General features: G+C 40.2%; 1 protein-coding gene across 2 annotated transcripts in view; it reads right to left on the bottom strand.

The window, feature by feature from the left end:
- MNAT1 (MNAT1 component of CDK activating kinase) overlaps nucleotides 1–25220 on the bottom strand; it is a 125319-nt gene that overhangs the window by 45458 nt on the left and 54641 nt on the right. For both annotated transcript variants that reach the window (XM_057416131.1, XM_057416130.1), the window contains exon 6: nucleotides 19077–19202. In XM_057416131.1, the coding sequence (XP_057272114.1) occupies nucleotides 19077–19202 (126 nt within the window). The remainder of the gene's footprint in view (nucleotides 1–19076; nucleotides 19203–25220) is intronic.

Raw genomic sequence — 25220 nt, 5'->3', positions numbered from 1 at the left:
GAGGTTTAGTTTCTTTCCATGCAAGTTTCCACCTATGTTTTAAGTGGCTGTATCAAAATGAAGCTTAAATTTGAACCACAGGCACATGACAGCTTTTAAAGTTGTGTACACTTCAAATGGCACCTCAAATTTAGCAGTACTTTGGACAGGATTCACAGATCAGAAACCTATTTGCAAGCCCTGGCGGACCCCAAGCAGATTGCAAAAAGTCCTTCCACGTACCCAAGAACTAATATATTGCATTACACTGGTTTCAGTAGCTACGGCTTTTTAACTCCTTGAAGTACAATAACCAGAAACATCTAAGACATCCTTAGTACAAAGAAAAAGGAACAGTTCCTGCCATGAAAAATCTACAATCTCACTTTGACAAATAGCACCCGGCAGCAAAGCAGTGATACAATCACACGGTAATTTCACTTAGTCTCAGAAAAATCCTATTTATCTATTTATAAAATAAAGAGATGCCTCATCTGTTTTATCTTGTTCACTGGCTCCTTTGTGAACTTTTTTGCTAAAACACTTGTGTTCAACCCAAAAAAAAATCCAAGTGTCGCCACAGATTCTGAAAGAGGAGGCTGCTGTGAAAGCAACTGCATCACAAACATCAGATTTCGAGCAACTTGGAGGCTGCCTAAGTATTTCCTGCTATAGGCTTATAACAAGACAGTTTTGCCTTAAAAACATGACTTCCATTGTAGAAAGGAAGATTCCTACATGCTCTGACATAAGAACTGGATGAACCCACATCAGCAGAATTCCCTGAAATTTAATAATACACAACACAGAGAAAGAAATCACTCAAACGCAGCGTGCTTATACTGACATCACATGCCACCGCTACTTACTGTTTCTTGGGAAATAAACAGGAAAAAAAGGAAGCCCCAAGAACAAGTATTAAGAACATTTGTTAATCAAAGGAATAAACACGCAGCAAGCTTTTCATTTCTTTGACTTTTATATATTTTTTCCATATAGTAAAATATTTACTAAGCTCCAGCGCTCCATAGATGATGCAAATATCTTACCCTGGCTCAGGGCAGCTGCTGAACTGAGAAACAAACTAACATGAGCTGATCATTTGAATTTCCTTAAAATTTTCAATATTGGACCAAATAAAGCGAAGTAGCACTTACTACAGAGTTTAACAAGCCATGCCTAACATCTTTGTGCACTTAAAAACTCTAATTTAATTAACTTTACCTGTAAGCTTGGAGTGAATGTGAGGGAGGGAAAAAAATTTAATACAAACTCATTTGCTCCTCAACTCTGAAAACAGTTCAGGGTCCAAATCCCTATACAAGTAGTAATAAAAATAATTTGGTTTCTGGTAGCAATAACAAAAACGAGGGTAAGATTAATTCTTACACTTTTATGGCAAACAATCTAAAGCAGATGTGCAAGAACAAAAGCGAGATGTCAAAGCAGTTAATAAGTGCTTTCCAAAACCAAACACAAGACAACTTGCAGCTTTATGTGCTTATATAAAACTCTAAATCATTTCACTCAGCTTCCACCCTTAGCCCTTCTCTATTCAATGAAGCTTCACAATTACCAAAAAACGTTATATTTGAGTCTAAAGCAGCATAGATCAGTATCTCCTGAACAAAAGTTCGTGCAAATGAGCTTGGCCAATTTAGACATCAGCTGCTGAATCTGGGCCCTTATGAACAGAAGTATATTTCCATGGTTTGAATATCCAGGATCTCTGGAATAAAGTCCCTGTCGTTAAGATAGAACGTTTAGATTTAAAAGTTACCTAAAAAAAAATTCAGACTGTATTTATATTTCTGCTAGAATACTTATATTTTGAGACAGAAATCAAACTTCACATTATAAGGTCAAAAACAACATAAGCATTCCTTAGAATCAGACTTCAAATAGATATTTGAAGTTATCCACACTTTCTTGCTTACAAGTTCAAAGAACTGCTGATCATAAAGTAAACCTGAAGATAGTAAATCTTTTAAGCACAGATTTCGCGAAAGACGATGTGTGCAGGCAGGAGAACTGAGTTTTTCCACTTTTAATATATCAAAAGTTTGTAGAAGGTAACCATAAGCACACTCTTTTCAAATGAAACTAGCTTTTATTGTGAACACAAAAGACACTGTTAACTTAGAACACTGTTCACTCAGATGTGCTTTCCAAAAGGCCTTAAGCAGGATTATATTGATGTAAATAAAGTAAATTAGGCAAGTTTTATGCACTTAAGCTTCCCACACAAATAGGATTTGCCAAGCCTTTTGAGTCTAATCTGTGGTACAATCATACAGCTATATACTAGACTGACTCAGCGTGCACACACACACTTCTAGACTCACCAGAAAGTGCTGATTTTTGAGTGACCACAGAGAACTGCCTTCTAAGCCAGTTAGCCCAAGTCTCCATCTACCTGGAAGCCATCCATCCAGCAACACTGAGCTACTGTGCATCTGCATCACTGTTCCACTTCATCACACGAAACACAAACTCAGTGTCACAAGCTATGTCACTACAGATACAGGAGTAACTGATACTTTATCACTCTAATCAAGAGGAGCAAATCAGAAACTCTAGAGTACATACGATTAATAATAGGTTTTTGTCTTTTCTTTCCCAAGTGCTGACGGTTTGAATGTTTTGCAAGACCCTGTAATGCCCCAATCCTGTGTATAGCTCCACACAGGATTCATTTAAAGGCACCTCAGGCTAACAAATCTATTTGCTATCAGAAAATTTTATCATATTTATTGGGGGCTTAGACCCAGATTCAGCAACACTGATACACCTTAGAAAACTACCCAGCTTTAAGCATAGAAAGAGCCTCACAAAGTCAGAGGAGCAGTCACCAATTATTTTGTCTGGAGCGTGGCCTGCAAGTCCAGTCCAACAAAGCCAGAGCAAGCCTAAACCTGACAGTGTAAACTGAGCCCATCCGCTTCGCTGCAATTACCTATGGCAATAAACGCAACCGTCTAGGAAGCAGAGGCTTGCAGAAACAGGCCTCCAGAGAAACAACCAGCACCTCGACAACTATGGTCTCTGTTCCTCATCCTTCTGTAGACCGTTCCAACAGCTCAGAAGTCAAGCAGCTCACAACTCAGGATACATACAGTAAAATGAACTTTACCACGCTAGTCAAGTTGTATGGGCTATTTTTTAAGCAAAGACCCACTGACATTGGTGTGAGGGGTTTTTTTTACTAATTTAAATGGATGCTTGACCATACCTCTAATTGAAGGTGGGCATCAAGAGACTAACACAATAATATTAAAGGAGATTTTTAAAAGTATATAGGGCTTCCAAGTCAGCTCTCAGGAGTAGTTAGTTATTATATAAATCATCTTAATTTTATTATCTGGGACCCAGTCCCATGGCCTACACAAATTGAGAAAATAGTCCCACTAGGGACGATACGTAATGGGATCCATTACTCATATCAAATAGATCAAGCAACCTGAGAAAGCTAATTTACATCGGATGCTTCCAAATTTCTCTAATTAATGTATTTAAAACCTTAAATGTAAGTCAGCAAGCAATTACAAGTCATGCAAGCACACATACTTAGTAATTTACATAATTTTTAAAAGTAGGCTACAATTACAAGAAATGGCTTACTGTAACAACTATTGAATCAAATCATATTTACTGCAACATCTTTTTCAAATAGTTCCTACCCCAGCATTCTACAGCACCATTGATACTTGCCCTCCTAGTTTAAAAAATTGCACACCGCACTGCAGACAAACCACAATTCTCTGTAAACTCATGTTCAAGGGCACCATCACTGTTTATTGATGGGGTGCACCTAATCACATCAAAACGATAAAAGACAGCTTGCTTGCTTTCCAGATGCACATCCAACTTCTTTAATCTGTGCGCTTACTAAACTGCACAAATAGAAAACTGGAGGTTTGATGCAATCAGCACAGTGCCATTTAAAGTATAGTACATCACAGCAACTCTTAAGACTTTTTGGAAATACCTCTGCTGCTCAGCAGCACTAGCTTTCCACCAGTTGCTGCTCCACATGCTATTGCCAATCAGCTGCATTTGTTGTAGCGCATTCCGAAGTTTACTAATTAATCTCTGCACTAAACCCCACTGATGGCTGGTTGCCATTTGAAATGATCATCTTTTATTTAAAGACATAGTGACCCTATGGTCAAACTCAGATCTCACTTGTAAAAATAGGTGTGCCAAATTACAGGTAATTAAGAGGTGAACGTTAATGGTTTGAAGGTGTTTATATTAGACATGCTAAGTTATGTCAATGTTAATGGTCAAGAATCGAGCACACTCTTGCATTTTGACCCAGGAGGGACATTCAGCAGAGGGTATGCGATCAAACTTCTGGAAATGGGACCATACATTTCTTGCAAAACAACATCGTGCTTTGAAATCATGTGTTTTAATGATTCCAGCTTATTGCTACATTTCATATGAGGTTTTAAATACTGATTTCACCCAGTCCAACCTCTCACACCATTGTTACGGGCTGCTCCCATTCAGTGCTGCATGCTGGCTCCGTGACCTTCACAATGACCTCTACAAAAGCAGTTGTGCATTTTACTGTGGTGTAAATCCTCACAGACAAGTCGAACCTGTTCTTTTTGGCATTCAGCCCTTTAAATGAATACTCTGCAGAGATTTATTATGAAAGGGGAATGAAGGGGCATTATTGCACAACATTCATCCCTCTCATGCGCCTAAGTTCCATCTCTTAGAACTTCTGAAGCCTTTTAAATAAACAGATCTTCTTAATTACACAAATTGTTCTTGCTTCTCACCAATTTTCTGTAATTAAAATTCACTGTTTACAAAAAGGTAGAAATGCCCAGAAAAAAAGCATGTGTGCTAAGGTGCTTTATATTATTATTAATAAGTAATATTTATACTTCCTGTTACTATACACAAGGGATTAGTGTTTCCTAGCACACCATTCACTTACAACACTGAAGTATTATTCCACATTGTAGCAACACACACTGCCCTAAAAGGGTCCATTAATTATTCTTGTAATGCCATAAAGTTGCTGCAGGATATTAGACTGTCTTCATAAGAAATACACTCCTATGGTAAAATGATGAATGATGAAGTTTGCAGGGTTTTAATTAGATTTCAGAACAATAAGAAAGTATTTACAAAGTCATTTCCCATGGTCTTAGCTTAATACTTTGCATGTCCTTATGCAAGTACTAAAAAAAAAAAAAAAAATCAAAATTAACTGAATCAAAAAAATATAAAAGCATAAAAGAATTGTGAAAGGGGCAGTTCTAAAAAATTCAACTGATTCTGCCAAAGTGGTCAGAGTAGTAACCCTGTCATTCACATTAACCACATTCCTTTGGGTTTTCTAATTGATCCTTCAGTAAAATATGCCCTCCTGGAGAAACTGGGAAACCCAAAACAAATAACCCTCCAAAGCTGCATTGATAATCCAGTCCCAAAATCATGTGTGAACTAGTTTTATCTGACAGTCACTTGGTATTAACTGGAAATGAAGCATTTTGATTGAAGCAAATGTTCCCTGATCTAAATCTCTGAATTCCCCTAAAAAGCTCTCTCCCCCCAATACCAGCTGTCATGGACAATTGACAATGCACACACACATACCTCTGATTGCACAAATAAAGAACTGCTGTGTGTGTCTATCCCTGTCACCCACAGGCGGTGTCAGGTATGAGTTCTCTCTCCCCTTCCTAAAAGTCTCAGCTAGCCATTCCTTAGCTTTCCTGCTCCTCCTTTTCTGTCAGCAAAAACGAAGACAACAGAATGCAAAATAGCAAAAGCTTCCCCATACAAAAGATGTAAGAAAACACACTCTTCTACTCCCATCTTTCCCAGGTCCACACTGCACTTCCACAGCTCCAGAGCTGCAGACAGAGATTTCCCCAAACAGAATATGCAGCAGTGTTTTTTCCTTTGATCTTCATGACAAAATAACCCAGATACCAACAATATTTTATTCAGGGTTCTTTAAAAAGAAATCCAAGTTTTTTCAATTAGGTGATAAACAGACTCAGTGCCAAAGTTATACCTGGCAACTCAGCTACAGCCTAAGTGAGTTACAGAGAGTTTAAAAGCAACCAACAGTTAAATAGGTACAGCACTCTTCAAGAATATTTCTGTTATTTTAAAAGTGGAACATCTGTCTGATTTTGTATTTCAAACTAAACTAACCTGACACAAAACACATTAAAAATTAGCATAAAGCAGATGCTGTACACAATGCTACCAATGAAACTAAGCTGATACTGCATTAGGCTTTAGCATATGCATCTTTTCTTTTTAATTTTTTTTTTTTTTACTTCTTATTCCAAACAGATTTCAGAACTGCCCTATTTGAGATGAATTCTTGCTCTAATCCCATCTAGGCTTCAGATCCTACATAAATTAAAATAGGAATTCAAGTTCAAGACATCATCCCATGAAGAGGCAGATTAAGGTGAATAAATGAAAACTGACTTGGTGGAGATTAAGGAAACTTAAAGTTCCCACTGTAGTCCCTTCTACATCCTATCAGCTCTCAAGTCAAGCCCTCTTCTTCTCCCCTTGCAATAAATGAAAATCCTAATCATGTTTCACTAGAACAACCACAAAGGGGAATCCCTTAGTGTGCAGGCACAGCCAAGACAGTGCCAACAGACCTTGAGCACTGGGATCTGGATGTCAAAGATCTATACCAAGATCTCCTCTATCAAGCAGATAACACGGAAGTCCTCCAACTCTATCCATATCAGAGTTTATGCGTGGCTGGTGGAAAGTCCAACAATAAAACTCCCTAGTTTAACCCTTTTCTGGACCTGTGTTCGTGATCTGGCTCAAATCCCACTCCAAATGAAAGAGGGGAAAACGCTGCATTCCCAGTGCCACTACCATAACACTCTTACAGAAAGTGCCACCTGGGGGGAAAGGCTGAAAATTCTTCAAATACTGATTACTCAAACACTGGTTGTCTGAATTCCAAGGGCCTATCACAGGGAAACATTACAAGCTAGCCATCTTTATATAAAGCCTTGAATCTATGTGGCTTGGTTTTCTTATGTTAGCCATGCATATGTGCCTGCAGTTACAGAAACACAGGCAGCTCTAAGCCCCAGTGCCAAAGGCTGCCTAACGATGGCGAAGATCAGATGCCTACATTGATGCCTTATAGATCTGTCAGCAGGCCTACATGGCATGGACCAGCAGCTCTTGCTGACTTGGGCACTGCCTCTGACAGTCTTGCAGAGGATCATGTTTCTGTGATTCTCTTTCTGTGCTTTGGAGAAGACAGCAGTGTTTCTGCCTCTCTTTCAAGAGATGAAACAGAATGGACCTCACCTAAAAATATATGCTGCTTCCCCCTCCTGTGCACAGCCCTCAGTTTTAAATTGTTCCTCCCTCCAACCTACTTACCTTTCTACTGTCATCCAATTCTACATGCATCTCCTTCAAACATCACATCTGTCTCCTGCAGCATCTACCTCACTGTCCCAGAATAATACAAGAATCATTATTCTTACACAAAGCCATCACTTCATTTTCTACTAACCACTGCAAATGCTGCAAGTTCCAGTTTCCTGGTCCCCATCTAGCTAATTTAGACAGATTGTTCCACATGTGCTCTCTGTCCTTCCACTTCCTGCCCATACCACTACACACACCTGTCTAAGTGAGTCAGGTTTCTTCACAGTCACAATAATCTTCCCGTATTTTATATTATATAAAAAGAGGGCACATAAATTACAACCTATTAACATGCTATTATCCACTTTGCAAGAGGCAGAGTGTTTTACAGCTCTGCCACACATTCTGCTGAACTGTAACACATGTCAGAAATTACACCTGAGCCTTGTATTTCCCCAAAATACGAGTTACCTGTATAGCAGCTATGTTCAGGCAAAGCAGAACAATAAATTAAAATAGCTAATTCTCTGATATACTATATTATCCACATTTTTCTTCTTACAAAATAAAGATGAATAAAGATAAGCCAAATTTTTAGAGACCAAGGCATTTCTTCATGAGCATCATTCATCTTTCATTAGTAGCCAGTGCTGTCAATATTCCTTTCCAGCGACACCTTGCCTGACATGCTGAGTCCACACTAGGTAAGTATAGGAAGTTCACCTTCTGATGTCCAACGCCAACTGCCTAAACCAATATCCCTTTCTCCTACCCTCTGCACCTGAACAAACATTCTAGAGGAAAATTACTTCTGAAGACTCCTTGGTACAGACCACTGTCTCTCTGATCCAAGTATCTTTTGCTGCAAGTACCCTAGAGCAATATAAGTGTATCTTGGATAAATACCGAATGTTAAAAACTAGAGTCAATGTATTTTTACTTCACAAATGTGCTGTTTTAAAGCTAAAAAGCTAACTCCTCTGAGACCCTGTAGCAAACATTCATTTATCTACTGTGGTCACTTAGGCACAAGTTAAGGTGCAGAAAGGTGGCACATGCACACACAGAGCATGGCCTCAGTCAACACACTGAGTGCTTTCCCTTGTAGAGAATTAACATATTAGCGAGGCTGGTGCAAACTGTAACACAGATTAACACAAAAAAAAAAACAAGAGGATGATGTCGAAAATACAAGTCTTACATGTACATCCCTGCCTACAGCCAGAACCCCTCTTAAGTTGTGGAGGGGTCAGATTTGAAATCACCCAAGTGTGTACGCACCATTCCCTGCTGTCCTCACAGACCAGACTTCTTACACAGGAACCAATCCAAAAGATGAGTACAAAAAACCCCAATCCCCCAAATCCTTCTGTCCCAGAGGTCCCTATTTCCCAATCTCATGCCGGAGCCCTCTGCCCTTCTTCCTAGAAACTCCGATCCCACTCCTGCCTTTCTGCCAAACTGCCCCAAGTCTCCCCCATCAGAGTGATGGCCCTGTGCCCTCACATCCTCTCCACAGCACCTCACATCCAAGTTCCCACCTCCTCCTCCATCCATCTCACCGCTGCCTTGTGCTTTCCCATCCCAAGTTCTTAACCCGTGCTCCACCATGACACCACTGCTGCTGCTACTGACTTTATAACAACATCCCTGCCACGTTTCTTTCAGGGATTACCTTCCACTATTGCTATTCCTCTTGTCCCGCTCTTGGCTCCCTTTGCATGACTCTTTAAGTCTGGCAAGTTTCAGAAAAGCCAGCTGCAGGCTGTGCTTACCCAAAATTTGTCTGCAGGAGGCACTGAGAACAGGTGAGAAAGAAGATACAGGCATATGACTGATCTTCTAGCTATGCTGCAAGGTCAATATACTCTACAACATCAGAAAATGGACTCCAGTTCACTGAGAAATGGAATAACCAGGAATAAAACTAGTCTGTGAGGTAAGTCTGCACAAATGTACCTCATAAGCAAGTCTCTCAAAATCAGACAGATGGACAAAAACCCAAGTGACCACTGACTCAGAGGAATCTGTGAAGCCATCAGCCCAGCTCTGACATTCCAGGTCTCCAGCTCTTCCCCAGGTAAATCAGAGAGAAGATGAAGGAATGACACAAAACTACTTTGATCAGCAGCAACAGAAGAAAGGATTAGAAGAAAAATGCAATGTTCTCACAACTGCAAAGAAGTGCTTAGAAAAGATGACAGAAATACATTATTCTATGCACATACAGAAAATTACTACTTTAGTTTGCCTAAATGGCTTCAAATACTTCACTGCTTTGACTACAATTCTTTAAATGTTCTTACTGCTCTCTTTAAAAGAATTTTCTTATCTAAAGAGTCCTCATTCCAGATGATGAATGCCATTTCACATCTAGCCTGTACAGTGGAGACAGTCTATCAAGCATTTGCAGAAGAAATTGATGTTTTTATTGTTAAGTAGCAATAAAGGCATCTGAACTATTTTTTAAGATCTAAATTCTAAAATATTTAGTTCTGTGAAGTCCTTTTTCCACTGAAGGCATCTGAACTATTTTTTAAGATCTAAATTCTAAAATATTTAGTTCTGTGAAGTCCTTTTTCCACTGTCATCTTCAAGTACATAAAAAGTTCCTACAAAGAGGCAGAGAACAAGCTGCTTTTGGCACCTACCTAGACATTGAGAAAATTAAACTTAACATCAAATTACTTTACCTTTCCTGTCAAGGAAATGTACAGTTACTAAGTTTCCCCTAAAATGTAAAAGCAAGGGAAATAAGTGCTCCCAGAGGCTGCCCAGGAGATTTTGACAGGTACCTGTCATGTAGTACTCCTAACTCTGCTTCGCAGCAGGGGAAAGAACCCCATGGCCTCTCAAGAACCCTGCTAGCACTATGATTATACAATTCCACAAATACCTACTGCAATCTTGGCACCAAGACTGTTCTCATTTCATTAATTTTTTTTTCCCTGACTTAAATTTCCACCCTTACAGAGAAACTTTGTCTGCTCTTAATTTTTTTATCATCTCTATCAAGACATAATGAGACTGCTTATACTCGCACTTATAGACAAGCTATTTATTTCTGTTTCACCCCAGCGTTACTTTCTGGTATGTTTACTTTTAAGCAGTGCATCAAGCAACACTATTTAATAACTTTTTGAATTAAAAATGTGGTTCAATAACTTTGTGCTCCTCATTTAGCACAAACACTAATATTTATAGTGTTTGCAACTCTCAGCCAAGGTACAGCATCAAAAGAGCATATATGCACCAAATTGTATCTTGTTAAAAAGAACAGCAGCACTGAAAAAAGTTACACTGGAACAATCTATAAATGTGTTTACATTATATGAATGATTTGCTGTTTCTTCACAAGGCATGTAGGAAGTCAGCACTTCTCAAATGTGTAAAGTATTTCCATGTGCTTAAAGCATGATCTTTCCAAAACAAACAGTGATTGAGAAATTTTTTATTATTCTTTATTTCCCTGCCAGCTGTTTTTTTGGACTCTCAGCCACCTTCTTTCTTTCAGTCAGATCTCTCCTTATTGCTCACAGTAACACCTACTCAAGCAACAGCACATTCAGACCTAGAAGACTCAGAAACAGGAAGATCTCAGGCTGACCTAAATGGCATTTTCCCTAGATCACTTTACAACATGTCTTTGTGCTGTCATAGCTAGTGACAAGTCTGGCTGTTTTTAAGGATTGAATTTGTGCATCCTACATTAGGACCTAAAACCCAGCTCCTGTCCCAGGGCCTGCTCCCATGCAGATGGGGAGCCGACAACAGCCTGGCTGAGCCCAGCCAGCAGCGTCCTCCCTGTAAGCCTCATCCTAAGCAGCATCTTTTCAGGGGACCAAAACAACACACTGCATGACACACAGATATGCTTCCGAAATTTGATGGTAAAGACTCAGGCAAGCTCTTGAGCAACTTCATAAATCAAACAGGAGATTAAAAAAAAAAGAAAAAAAAAGAAAAGAAAAGAAACATAAAACCCCAAATGCCCAGCTCCATTCCAAAAAGCAACAGCTGAAGTGTAGATCTGCTCCATTGCTATAGCCACTTCACTGGCAAATACACTGGTCTTGCTGTTCCCTCCCATACAATTAACAGTGTTGGCACTAATTCATTTACTGAATTCCAGTCATTACAGCTGTGCAAACTTATGGGCCTAATTTGTATTTATACTCATATGTGTATATAAACATCTGCTGCTTTAGCTACGTACAGGAGCCTTAGAGCAAATTAACAAGTATTTATTCTAACGGAGCAGTATGAAAGAGCCCAACCATAAAACAGAATTGGGTCGAGCAGTTCTGATTATGTCTGTCCACTAAACAATTTAATTTCGAGTATGGCATCTTTCCTCACGCATTCCAAACAGAAATCCTTCAAAGAGATACAGGGAGACATAGAACTGCATTTGCAAAATCCAGTCTCCTTTTCCAAGGTCAGCACTGTGTAAATGAGGGAAGAGGAAAGAACAAATACGGTAAAATTTACATGGCCTTCCACCCCCAGAAACTCCCCCCCCCCCCCCCCCAAAAAAAAACAACAAATATTTCTTACCTACATTAGAAAAAAAAAAAAAAAAAAAAAATCATTACGTCAACATAATGTGCTTCATGTTTATGCACTGTGATATAACAGTAATTACTGACTAAGGCCAGAACCCAATTAAATGTTTGGGACTTCGGTCTGTGGGCTGGAGTGCACAGGAAGCGTTCCGGTGATAGATCACTCAAATAAAGTTTGGCTGGCATACATTTAAAAACCAGAGTTCAAAAACTTTAAGCACAGTTATGCATGTATGTGCTTGACTCTTAACAAAACATCTTTATTTAAATAGTTGGCCAGAGATTTAGTATGACAAATATATTTACTACTGCTAATCATTCTCCACCATGCTACTCGGAAGTTGCAAGAATATTGTATATATAATCCTATGAGATTTAAGTAAACTCTATGTGGATTACAGGACTCTGGATCATAGTTTAAATCCAGCATGTTAGCCCTAATGCAAATGCTACCATTCAGCACTTTTGGTGTCCCTCAATTCATATATGTGAATTCCATATACATTTATTGTCAAAGGTGCTGGAGATCCAGCAGCCACCATTTCTTTTCCCTGTTTTTTTTTTTCAGAAAGAGGTGTCCTTCTCAGCAGATCAATGGAACTCTTATTAAACTCGTGTTAAAAAACAAGATATTGTTATTGATGACAAAAATTCAAACTAAAGTAACATGCAATAAGTATTCTCATTAGGAATCAAGAGAAGGTGCTTAGCAGCTGCGGAATCCCACTGGCAGAGTCGGTGTTAGAGGGCTACATGCACCTGCTTTCAAATATGCACTCCTGTGTATCTCCACTCCAGGAAAGCTGCTTGGCAATAATGCTGGCTCTCTGAGCATCCTCATCCAGAGACCTGCTGGAAAGCACAGGGACCTTCCTCTCACCAGTACACGTGGATTTCCTCTGCAATGGACTCTACTTCACATGCAGCTCCCAGTGCCTGAGCACTGAGCCATCGCGCACACAGGCACCAAGGCTCCAGAGCAGCACAGCAGCCTCACAGTGCGGATTCAGCCAGACTCCTGTTGGAGGTCTAGATAATGCTCATCACCACTGAAAACTTCACCTTTACATACACCCTTTCTAAAACAGGATCTATATTCCTAAACACACTACTTCCTCTTGAAAATAAGTGTTGTGATTTTGCTGTGATTCTAAACTATTAAGTGTTGTGAAAAGGGAAATATATTCCAGCCATCTGCAAAAAGAAATGTGCAAGAGAAATGTGTAGTATGAACCAAACAAAGATTAAAAACAAAACACCAATTAAACTCAGACTGGCATACATCTCAAAGAAATCAATTCCATCTGAAGTGTTTCAGATAGACCAGCTGAGCTAACAGTGAAGGAAGGAAACTGGCTTGACTTTTACTTCTTTGTTTACTTATTAACTTTAGGCAAGTACTAAAAGCACTTAAAAAAAAAAAAACAACACAAAAAAAAAAGCCAAAACAAATAAAAAGCCACACACACCAAAACCAACAAACCAACCAACCCAATCAGTGCAGTAAGAACTGGCAAAGCAAGGCTGCAAGGCTGCAAGGCTGAAACAGTTCCTTGACATGCAGAAAGGGTGGCAAAGCACTCTCAGGAGCTGCAGAATAGTTACAGGCTAAACCACAGTGTGATATGCACTTCACTTACCTCAGGGTACCTGGCATATGTCTAAGCAACTCTGAAGGAGCACAACTGATTAAAAACTTATTTTGACAGACTATTTTGCATTTGGAACAGGATTTTGGGTAATTGCTCCACAAGCTATAAAAGAAACAGACTGAAGGACAGGAGCAGCCGCTGAGCAGTTGTTTGCACAGCAAGCAATATTGCAGGAAAAGGCAGTAATGAAGAATAGTTAATTTGACCTGAGCTGATGAGGTCAGTGTTTTAAAAGAAATAGCTCCACATAACATAAGAACATTATTTCCCATTAGAATAACACTGCAAGTATAACACTGCATGAAATCTATTCCGTAACACTTGTTATGCTCAGCTTAGTGGCAGTGTGCATTCCTGAGGTGTCGTAGACATCCTGTGTCTGACACAGATCCATTCCTCTGAAATACTGATTCGACTGCTCCCTCCTGCAAGCTTCAACTGCTTCAGACTGCACATTGCTCCCCAGCATTCACTCACTAATAGCCTGAAAACTACAATAACTGGAATAAAACCCTGGTAATATTCAGACACACAGAAAGTTAAATGTAAACACCACTGCTGTGATCTGGACAGGGAAGTAGAAGCTGAAGCAGATATTTCACTCTTAATTTGCTGCCATTCAGGGGTCCTGTTGACAGGAGATGGAGCCCGTCTCAGCGGAAGAGACACAAGGTTAGGAATTTAGTAGGGCTGGATCCTATTCCTCCTTCCGCTGCTGCTCTACTGTCTAATCCTGGGCAAGTACATCACCTCCGGGCATCTGGTTCCCCTCCCTCCCTGACACATCTATTTAAACCGCAAATTCAGAGCGGTGGCAACCATCTTGGTAATGATGAAGCACATACAACACAAAGCACTAGTATTTCTATTAATACTCCCACTACTCTTAATTAAGGAAACAGAAAATGTGACAGAAATTGAGCAGTCAGTGATGCATTATATTAGTTTAGAGGTATTTGGGTATAAAATGTGAAAGGCAAGCTCTCCCAAGTGGTGGCAGCCAGAGGACACCTATGTTGTTTTCCCGCATATTCAGGCAATCCAATTAGACATAATTAAGTTTTTAACTACATGAAATTACTTCAAGAATACCATCACTAGAAGCTAAGACTCCTGGGAGGCTGGGGGAAGGAGCAAGAAACATTATAAAACTGGAAGGAACAGGAAATGGACAGGGCATGCAGCTTGAAACATGCTGAAGAGAGCATGCAGCTGAGCCCAGCTAAGGCATTCATGTTTGTAAAAAACATGTAAATAGCTGGGCCACAGTCTCAAAGGTTTGCATGTTCCCAGTTCAATGAATTAAAGTTAAATACATCAACACTTGTAAGTTTTTCTTAACCGCAATGGTGATGTGAAGATCTACAAGCAGCAAAAGGCTTCAACAGTCCTGTAAATACCAGAAACATTAAAAATCCTAAATTACTGTAATGAAATTAATTACTGTTACATTTGCAAACTGCCATTCGTTTGCAATGTATATGAGCACCTCTTTTAGACATTAAAATTACCTTCACATTAAAGCTGCCTCACAATCTGAAATGGTCACTCCATTCACCAAGAACCAGAAGAGTTCTATTGCCAGACCTTAGATTTGGTTTGTACACCCTGATAAGCCCTAGAAATACTAGAAATATCATGCATCTCCAACAAGGTTTGCTCTTTTTGAAAGCTACTAAAATCTAAGGTACAAGCATTGACAGAAAATAGTATTTTTAGCACTACTGCAACAACTGTTCGCACAACTGCAGCAACTATTGCTGCAGTTTCCTTTGTAGCTTTACACTGATTTGAGATTAGCTTTCGTAATTGTTTTAAACATTCAGATATGCTCAAAGCATAGTTCTCATTAAGATGAGCACAATAAACAGAAAACTCTGAAACACTTTCTCCCACCACTTACAGAGGCAAATCAAATTGATTAGGAAGGCACGCTTCATGCACAAAAGTTACAACTTACTGAAATAGAATTCACAAGTTAATAAGCAAACTGTGAAGGAAAAACAGCTTCCACTTGAAAGGAAAAATGAACAAACAAAAAAACCCAAAACAAAGGGAAAAGTGAAGGACACCCTATTCCCATGAGCTAATTGTCTGTCTTGTGCTATAGGGGATGCTCTTGCTTAGCTTACAAGTGAAAGACACTGCCTCCTCACCGTGCAAGCATAGGAACTGCACAACGCTATTATGACACCTTAAATGAGCAAACTTCCTTGAGCATTCCCCAGGAGACTAGAATGGGCATGCCTCAGCTCAGACACTGAGAAGCATGTCTGATTATCAGTCAGGCTGAAGAACATCTTTGACCAAAACCATCCCAAGAAAAACACTCATGTTCAGGCTGAGAAAAAAAAACCATGGATTGACACAACTGGCATATTTTTATAGCCTTTGTGTAAACACAAGCTTTGGGTTAGCCAGCATCTCAGCTGGCTCTATCTGGATTCCCTTCTTTTGAAACAAAATTAAGGAAAATACTTCTCAGAAAAAGTCAGTGGCCAAACTATTAGGAAAAAATAAAAGTACAGAGGAAGAACATGCATAGTGATTCATTAAACGCGTGCTGTCAAAACTGTAACACTGAGCACAAAGCAGACTTTTCACAGGAACTATAGTTAATTTGCAGAACTCAAGCCAAACTGAGCATTAATTAGAACTGTATTTTTAAAGAAGTTTTTGGTACTCCCCATGGCTTAGACAGGAACGAAGCTAAAGCAACTATAGAGAGTTGTTTCCTTGAAGGGCAGTGCAGCAACAGCTCTACACATTTCAAGTGTACACCTATGCAAAAGAAATGGACTGAGCATCTCAAGATTTTAGAAAAACACTTGAGCCAGAAAATAAGCATGTCATAAGGTGCCCAGGTGGGAACTCACTTTATACTGTCACTGGAATACACTGCCAGGGATCATCAACCACAGCAAATCACATACAGTAAGCAGTAGTGCTTTTTACAAAACAAACTCTTCTGAGTCAAGCAATTTGCATTTGACTACAGTAACTTTCCAAGGAACATCCCAGTCCTAAACCTGAAAATATCAGACATTTCACTGAATTCCACAGTCAATTTGGACAGCGCAGCCAATTAACCAGTGGAATATTGTGAACTTTAGGTCTTATTTGTTCCTTCAGTATCCTTGATCCTACGTGTTCAATTAAGGTTACTGATTTCTTGCTACAGTTACTGTTGCACTGTAATTACAATTGATTTGGTATGTTCTGTGTTAAGGAGGTATTTACTGAAATTGATTGACTCAATTTACAGTATGATATGACTCATTCTATGATTCTATGATCTTAACTTTCTCTTAAACAAGAGGGCGAACACAGTACAAAGCATATCTTTCTGCCTTTGAACGGATTTTTGTAGCTCCTCTTTGCATTCTGATTTTTGTATTCAAAAATACAGTCAGCAGAACTCTCTAGTCCATCAGTCTTCCCAATACTGCATCCAAAAGGAAAAGTCCTATTTTATTGCTGCACTATTCACATACCCAAGGCCCCCACATTCACATGCTGTGGCTAAGGACAGAACTGGTTAAGTTGCTTAGCTAAACTTCCAAATCCTCTTCACAGAGCCTGTTATTTACTCTTCTATTTATAATTTTGCATTTAGTCATATTAAAACACATTTCATTCAAATGAGGCCAACTTGTCAGAGCAGCCCTGTAAACTGCCAACTTATGTGTCATCCACAGAAATTCCACATCTGCTTCAAAACACTGAACTGCATCCTAGCAGAACACCCACAGAAATATTCCCATGCTGTGGCAACAAACAACTACTTCAGAAATTACAAGTTAGCCACTTAATTTATTTTGCAGAATCTCAATATTGTTATTATTGTGTAACATAATTTCTATGTAATTCTAAAAAACAATGTCATGTAATAACTAAATCAAGCACTCTATGAAGAAAATATGGAAATGTTCACCTTTCTCAAAACCTGTGATTTTATCAGTGTAAAGTCTGCTTGATGTAATCCATTTTCCATCAACAGTAGTAACTAACATCAAACATACCTATACTTAACTTTATTGTTAACTGTACTTACTCTTTTTTATTATTAGTTCTTTTTTTAATCTAGGACTGAGGTCAGTCAGGGTGGGGGTTTTTTTGTTAGTCTGGGACTTAAATTAAATTAGGCATCTACTCACACTTTCTGAACACTGATAAAATAAAAATCAGTTACCTGGAATATCCCCTATTATTCCAAACTTTAAAAATTAAATGTCATGATCTAGAAATCTCCTTATCCAAGTCTTTCACCATTCCTGGATGAAGTTTATTTAGGGCTACAGATCTGAAATTACTGTTAACGCATACTGCATTTAACATCCATTTGCAGATACATTAGAAAGTCCTTCTATTATCCTCATCATATAGTATATGCTAATCTTCTTCTTCCCAGAAGAAAGGCCAACAGCTTTAAGAAATTCTGACAATATATTTAAACAGCAAGAAAAAGTACAGGCATTCAGTTAGAATTGTTTTAAACAGAACAACAAACCTTTCTGCCCACTAGCTTTTCTACATGAACAGAAAATCCCCCAGACTCTCACATTTTAAAAGCAAAAGGACGAAGATACAGTTTTTTACTACAGGAAAACAAGAAAATAATCTGCACAACTTTGCAAAACCTGGAACTACTGGGGGGGGGGGTAGAGGAGGGAATGGGGGGAAAGCTGCAAGCACTTTTACATTGTGAACTCTTTTGGGGATAATGAACCCAGCACAGACATCTGTGACAAAATAAATTGATTAACTGATGGAAGGCTAATTTGATGCAAGGGCTTTTGCTTTGCTGACTTTTTGGTTTGTTGAGGAAGGCGAATATTGTTGGTTATTTTCAAGACATCATTTACCACTACAATTCTAGAATACAAAGTCTAAAAAAACCGCAGAGATTTAAAACAAAACAGCAAACCAGTGAAGTGCAAAAGAGACCAGTAATTCACACTCACATCCCCCATTACCCCCAAACTTTACATTTCCACAGCCAGGCTGATGTGTACTTGTACCATGTCATGATAAAGAACAGGAATGCTGACAAATCTTTAGCTGCCACCACAGGACTAACAAATACTTGTCGATTCCTGGAATCTAATAACAATGAAAACAGCATCCTTAACCATTTGGCATTATTTTTTAAGTTGCCTGTCTCATCACACAGATTATTCCAGTGCTTAAAGTAAATCTCAATAAAGTGCAGCCTGTCCTGGAACTTCCAGAATTTTAGCTTGCAGGGATAGAGATAAAGCTTGCTTTTTGGTAACTATGCAATGAAAAGATTTCATATATTCTAACTAGCAGAATGATTAAATTTTTCAATTAATTCATAATTACATACTTAATTGAAAGAGAAGAGTCTTTCATATAATATGCAACTTAGGTTTAAGGAACCTCTAAATTTCATATAAGGAAATCCTCAGTCTTTTGAAAAGCATTTAAAAAATAAATAAACACAAAAACAAGCAAGACTTACCATTTTGATCCCAGTGGAAAACGTGACTGGTCTGACCTGGTTGGGTTTTTCCACTTGCATTTCTAGCTGAGTAGATCTGTCCTTATGCTGAGCTAAAAGCAATGAAGCAGGAAGACTGGACTTCTCCTGTAAAGATGAGGAACAAATTTTGAATGCTAAACCCCAAAACTCTTAATTAACACTGCATATTTTTCAAAACTGAAAGCTGCGCCTGAAAGGCCATCACCAGCAGAGCAGCATAATGCAAAGTATCCTCTCTATGAGTAACAGTTTACAGAAAACAATCATTTTCAGTAATAAGAAAAAGCTGCAGAAACCCCATAAATAAGTGTAACCTGCAAACAACCGTTTTTATAGAATCCACATTAAAGACAATATAACAGGCTCCTTATTTCAACTGGCCAATGTAAGTATATTTATTAAAATAAAATTTAAAAAATTAGAACTTAATCAGAGAAGGAATAATACCAAGTATTATAACTCGGATCAGATGTTTATCTAAGACACATTCTTTACACCAATGAACTCAGACCAGTTTGAAATTGTTTCCCACTAGATTTCACCTGAGGCCGTTTGGAAACGATCCTTGCTCTGCTTTGCACAATGGCACTATTGTAAGTGCAACCAACAGCATATTTATTTCTCCTTCACCAACTTATTTTTAGGGAAGCCAGCCAATTTTTTTTTTTATTTATATATATATATATATATATATATATATATATATATATAAAGTAGTAAAATGAATAGTTAAGCAAGTGAACTACTTCAGCTCTCAGAACAGATTATTAACATACATATATGCATGCAACTGCGCTCTCGAGAGAATCAGAAGACTACCTGCCAAATAATTTTCTAATGAATTCATGCAATTATACACACACACCCTGAAAGGCCTGAGACTTGCTAGCTAGAATGACCCTAGAGTTGAGAAAAGGGAAGAAGTTCAGATGGATTCTTCCTGGACTGCTCTAGAGCAGTACTTTATTCCTAAGGCCTCAAATGTCACATAGACTTCTATTTCATGGAACCAAGCTAATATTAAACTATCAACAATATTTGTTTCTCATAAAATAAAACAGGCTTTAATAAACTGGGCTGTGATTGTCATTTACTCATTTCAGGGTAAGAAGATGGAAGTTTTTAATGCTGCAGGATGCCTTGGTGTTGACAGTAGCCTACAGAAATCTTAAGTGATCATGGAAAACAGTCATGTTGCACACTGACTTTTCACATAACTCTCCAGCCCTCTTTTCCTCTCAATTTTTTGTGACATTCCCTTTGTCTTATGGCTAAATTGCAAGTGCTAAAAGCAAAAAAATCTCATGCGACAAGATATGGTCCAGAGTCACAAATACAACAATATGGCACAGGATCCTACTCACATTTCTGTGATTAACTGGGAGATGAAGAAGGAAGAGGTTAAAAGCTTAAACTGTAGTAATGAGATATCTAATTTTCTTATAACTAGAGAAAATTTGGACCACAAATGCACTAGTTTACAGTCTTCAGCCTCAAAGTGTTGTACATGTCCAATCACCATGCAGAAGCATGTGCTGCTAGCTGTCACCAGAGTTTAAGGATGCTGGATTCTTTTAATCATCAGTTTTAATATCCTGGGAAAGAAGGGAAGAGTGGGAAGCCTTCTCTGGTTCATTCTGCCCTCTCATATTCCTTAAATGTTCACTGCACTTCCAGTACAATAACTAAAGGAAATTTTCTACCAACTAAAGAGTTCACACAATGACCAGTAAACAGATTACACAACTGTGGGAAACCTGCACCATGCCAACAAGCCACCACATACGTCATTGTTTGTCCTTTCAAATACGCAGATAACCCTTCTGTTAACTATTAACACACATGAAAGGTCCAATCCTTTAAGAATTTATCCAAACTAGCAATTCTTTATATGGGAAAATAAACTAACAGTATGAACAAAGCTAGTTATATGCAAAAAAAATCTGAAAGATTTCTCTCAAAACTTCTGAGGTTCTGCTAAAAGTAGACACTTTATATCTTTAAAGCACCTTACTTATCACTTGACTCCAAGATATACCCCAGCCAAAGAAAAACCTGACTCTTTGCCATGAGCATCAACGCCATTTTGGTAGTGCCTGGGAAGTAAGGGCTCTTGAAGAGGAGAGTGCAAGTCCCACAACACAGAAGATATCTAAGAGCAGATCCTTAATCCTCTGTACACAGGTGAGAGAGTTTATACAGTAAATAAAGGAAGTGCTTTAATATTTTGCTCAGCCCTGATTAACCAAGTGGAAGGTTAAAAAACACACAACCACCCAAAACAAAATACACACACAACTCTCCCAATAATATGCAAAATTGCATTTGAGACTACAAGTCTAAATTACAAGATTTGCTTTTAAAGTGAGAGGGTTTATTGTAAAAGAAGTCACTTACAGTGAAGGTAGTATAATATCTGCCTAATTTATTACCAGGAGACAAACCAACTAACAGCCTAGGCAAAGCACCTGATTGCTCTTCCAGTAGCCTGCAGAGCCCAAGCCATCAGCAATGCCTTGCTCAGGTCTCCAGCAAGTGACACTGGCCTCCCCCTCCCTGCTCCCCACTGAGGACAGGCTCATGAAGCCTTGGCCCAAGGTCCATCCTTTCTGCACAAGCCACAGCTCTCCACAGGCTGGTCAAGAACCAGAGCCTGCTGCACAGCATTTTAAATACCAAATGTTTCTGTGTCCTTTTCCCTGCCTCTGGACTATCTAAATTTTAAGATTTTTGAAGACAGGATGATATTGTCAGACACTTTTATAAAATACTAAGACCTTTACACAATACGATAATACTATAAATAACACATATGAGAAACTGTAAATCTCCTCACTCATTAGGATTTAATGACTGAAAGTGAAATTCTCTTCTTGGAAAACACATTCAGCCTTCTCACTCCCAACGCTGAGGTCAAGGGAGTCAATGCACTCCCTGATAAACGGTGCAACCCCACCACCTGTTTTTCCCTGCCTATCCCTTCTGAAGAGCCTGAAACCATCCACTGCAGTACTCCAATCATACAAATCATTCCACCACATTTCTGTGATGGCAATTATGTCATGAATTCCCTGCTGCACCACGGCTTCCAGCTCCTGTTTGTTGCTGCAGGCATTGTCACAGATGCACTTAAGTTGCCATGTGGATCTGGCCTCCAACACTGACATTCTACCCCGGCTCATTTCTAGCAAGATGCGAGAATCTTCTGGTGAAGACCTTTACCCTACCCAGGGAGACAGGAGATTCCTCTGTGAGTCTGGTCAGGTCCATTTATCAGACCCTCTGCTCCCCTTAGGATGGAGTCACCAAACGCAACCACTCTTCTTTTTTTCCTGCTAGAGTTGGTCGTGATATGATGTGGTGACTCTTCTAGCCTGTATGATCACTTATCTACTTCATCATCTTCCTCACTTTCTCAACTCTCAGAAAAGTAGCAGGGTCTCGAATCTTATAGGGGGGTACTTGGGAAGGTGACATAAGCTGGAGGGTAATACACCATCTACTCTGAGGAGTAACATGCTCCCAACTGCAAACGTAAGGGATCCTTAATTTCTTTCGTTTTGGGTGGCTGGGTTGCTTCTCTCAGGGATGGTAGAGTACAGCTCCACCAATCTCCCCCTCAGATTCCCTTATGCTCCTCAGCCATTTCACCTCTTCTTGTAGCCATACCACCATGCAAAGCAAATCACCGTGGTCACACCTTGCACAGCTACCATCCAACACCACTGACAGGCTCTGGCCCTCACTACAGACACCTGGATGGAATCACAGAATAGTTACGGATGGAAACAACCTTCAGATCACCTAGTTCCAAGCTCCCTGCCATGGGCAGGGACACCTCACAATGAACCATGACACCGCAGGTTCTGTCCAACCTGGCCTTGAAAACCGCCAGGGAAGGAGCATTCAAACTTCCTTGGGCAACCCATTCCAGTGCCTCACCACCCTAACAGGAAAGAATTTCTTCCTTATATCCAATCTAAACTTCCCCTGTTTAAGTTTGAACCCATTACCCCTTGTCCTGTCACTACAGTCTCTAATGAACAGTGCCTACCCAGCATCCCTATAGGCACCCATCAGATACTGGAAGGTTGCTATGAGGTCTCCACACAGCCTTCTCTTCTCCAGGCTGAACAGCTCCAACTTTCTCAGCCTGTCTTCATACAGGAGGTGCTCCAGTCCCCGGATCATCCTCGTGGCCCTCCTCTGGACTTGTTCCAACAGTTCCATGTCCTTTTGATGTTGACGACACCAGAACTGCACACAATACTCCAGGTGAGGTCTCATGAGAGCAGAGTAGAGGGGCAGAATCACCTCCTTCGACCTGCTGGTCACGCTCCTTTTGATGCAGCTCAGGATACGGTTGGCTTTCTGGGCTGCAAGCGCACACTGAAGCCGGCTCATGTTCATTTTCTCATCAACCAACACCCCCAAGTCCTTCTCCACAGGGCTGCTCTGAATCTCTTCTCTGCCCAACCTGTAGCTGTGCCTGGGATTGCTCCCACCCAGGTGTAGGACCTTGCACTTGGCATGGGGTTCATGAGGTTGGCAGCAGCCCACCTCACAAGCGTGTCAAGGTCCCTCTGGATGGCATTTCTTCCCTCCAGGGTACCAAGCGAACCACACAGCTTGGTGTCATCGGCAAACTTGCTGAGGGCGCACTCAATCCCACTGTCCATGTCAGTGACAAAGATGTTAAACAAGACCGGTCCCAACACCGATCCCTCAGGGACGCCACTCGTTACTGGTCTCCAGCTGGACATTGAGCCATTGACCACAACTCTTTGTGTGCGGCCATCCAGCCAGTTCTTTATCCACCGAGTGGTCCATCCATCAAATTGATGTCTCTCCAATTTAGAGACAAGGATGTCGTGTGGGACAGTGTCGAATGCTTTGCACAAGTCCAGGTAGATGACATCAACTGCTCTACCCCTGTCCATCAGTTCTGTAGCCCCATCATAGAAGGCCACCAAATTGGTCAGGCAGGATTTCCCCTTAGTGAAGCCATGCTGGCTGTCACCAAGCACCTTGTTGTTTTTCATGTGCCTTAGCATGCCTTCCAGGAGAATCTGCTCCAAGATTTTGCCAGGCACAGGGGTGAGACTGACTGGTCTGTAATTCCCCGGGTCATCCATTTTCCCCTTCTTGAAAATGGGGGTTATATTTCCCTTTTTCCAGTCGTCGGGAACTTCACCTGACTACCATGATTTCTTAAATACGATGGACAGCAGCTTAGCAACTTCATTTGCCAGCTCCTTCAGGACCCGCAGATGGATTTCATCAGGTCCCATGGACTTGTGCACATTCAGATTTTTAAGATGGTCTCGAACCAGATCCTCTCCTGCAGTGAGCCCAAGGTCTTCATTCTCACAGTCCCTGTGTCTGCCTTGGGTGGTACAGTCAGAGCATTTGCCAGTGAAGACTGAGGTAAAGAAGTCGTTAAGAACCTCAGCCTTCTCCAAATCCAGGGTACCCAGTTCTCCCGATAGCTTCCTGAGGGGGCCTACATTCTCCCTAGTCTGTTTTTTATTTGCTATGTACCTGTAGAAACCCTTCCTGTTATCCTTAACATCCCTAGCCAAGTTTAATTCCAACTGGGCCTTAGCTTTTCTAACCCGTTCCCTATCTTCAGAAGTTTTGAGGGACCTCTGTTTGGGTCACCACGTCCTTTCTGGCCAGCACAGAGGACTTTGTTTTCTTTGCGTTCTGCCGAGACGATGCCATCCTAGAGCACCGTCTCAATGACTGCTGGCTGAGTTCACCTTTGAAGCCTGACAGGCTACCGGGCCCTTCCTGCTCACCCTAGCCATGCAAACTGCTGTGCCATGCCCTGACTGCCTGCTCTGTTCACCATGCTCCCAGGACAGTGTTTTGTCTGCTTAGGGGTGGTGGTCACCACTCCTGGCACTGACAGCTATGAGTCTACTGCTCAGTCAGCAGTGCTGCCAGCTCCTGAGCAAGGCCTGACAAGGGCTTGGGGCTCCCTTGGTGGCTCTGGCCATTCAGAATCAAGACTGCTGGACGCTGCAATTTCCCCATGCTCCGGTGCTGAAGGTGTCCTTCTCCAGAGCTACTCACCTCATCAAATCAAAAGAACCTAATCCTTGTTGGTTTAGCACGGTA

This window comes from Pezoporus wallicus, unplaced genomic scaffold, assembly GCF_028554395.1.
Source record: "Pezoporus wallicus isolate ANWC-B61680 ecotype Strahan unplaced genomic scaffold, APGP_CSIRO_Pwel_v1 scaffold_2146, whole genome shotgun sequence".
In the NCBI taxonomy this organism is placed as follows: Eukaryota; Metazoa; Chordata; class Aves; order Psittaciformes; family Psittacidae; genus Pezoporus; species Pezoporus wallicus.
Note: the sequence above shows the minus strand (reverse complement) of the source record. Positions and strands in the feature narration are given on the sequence as shown.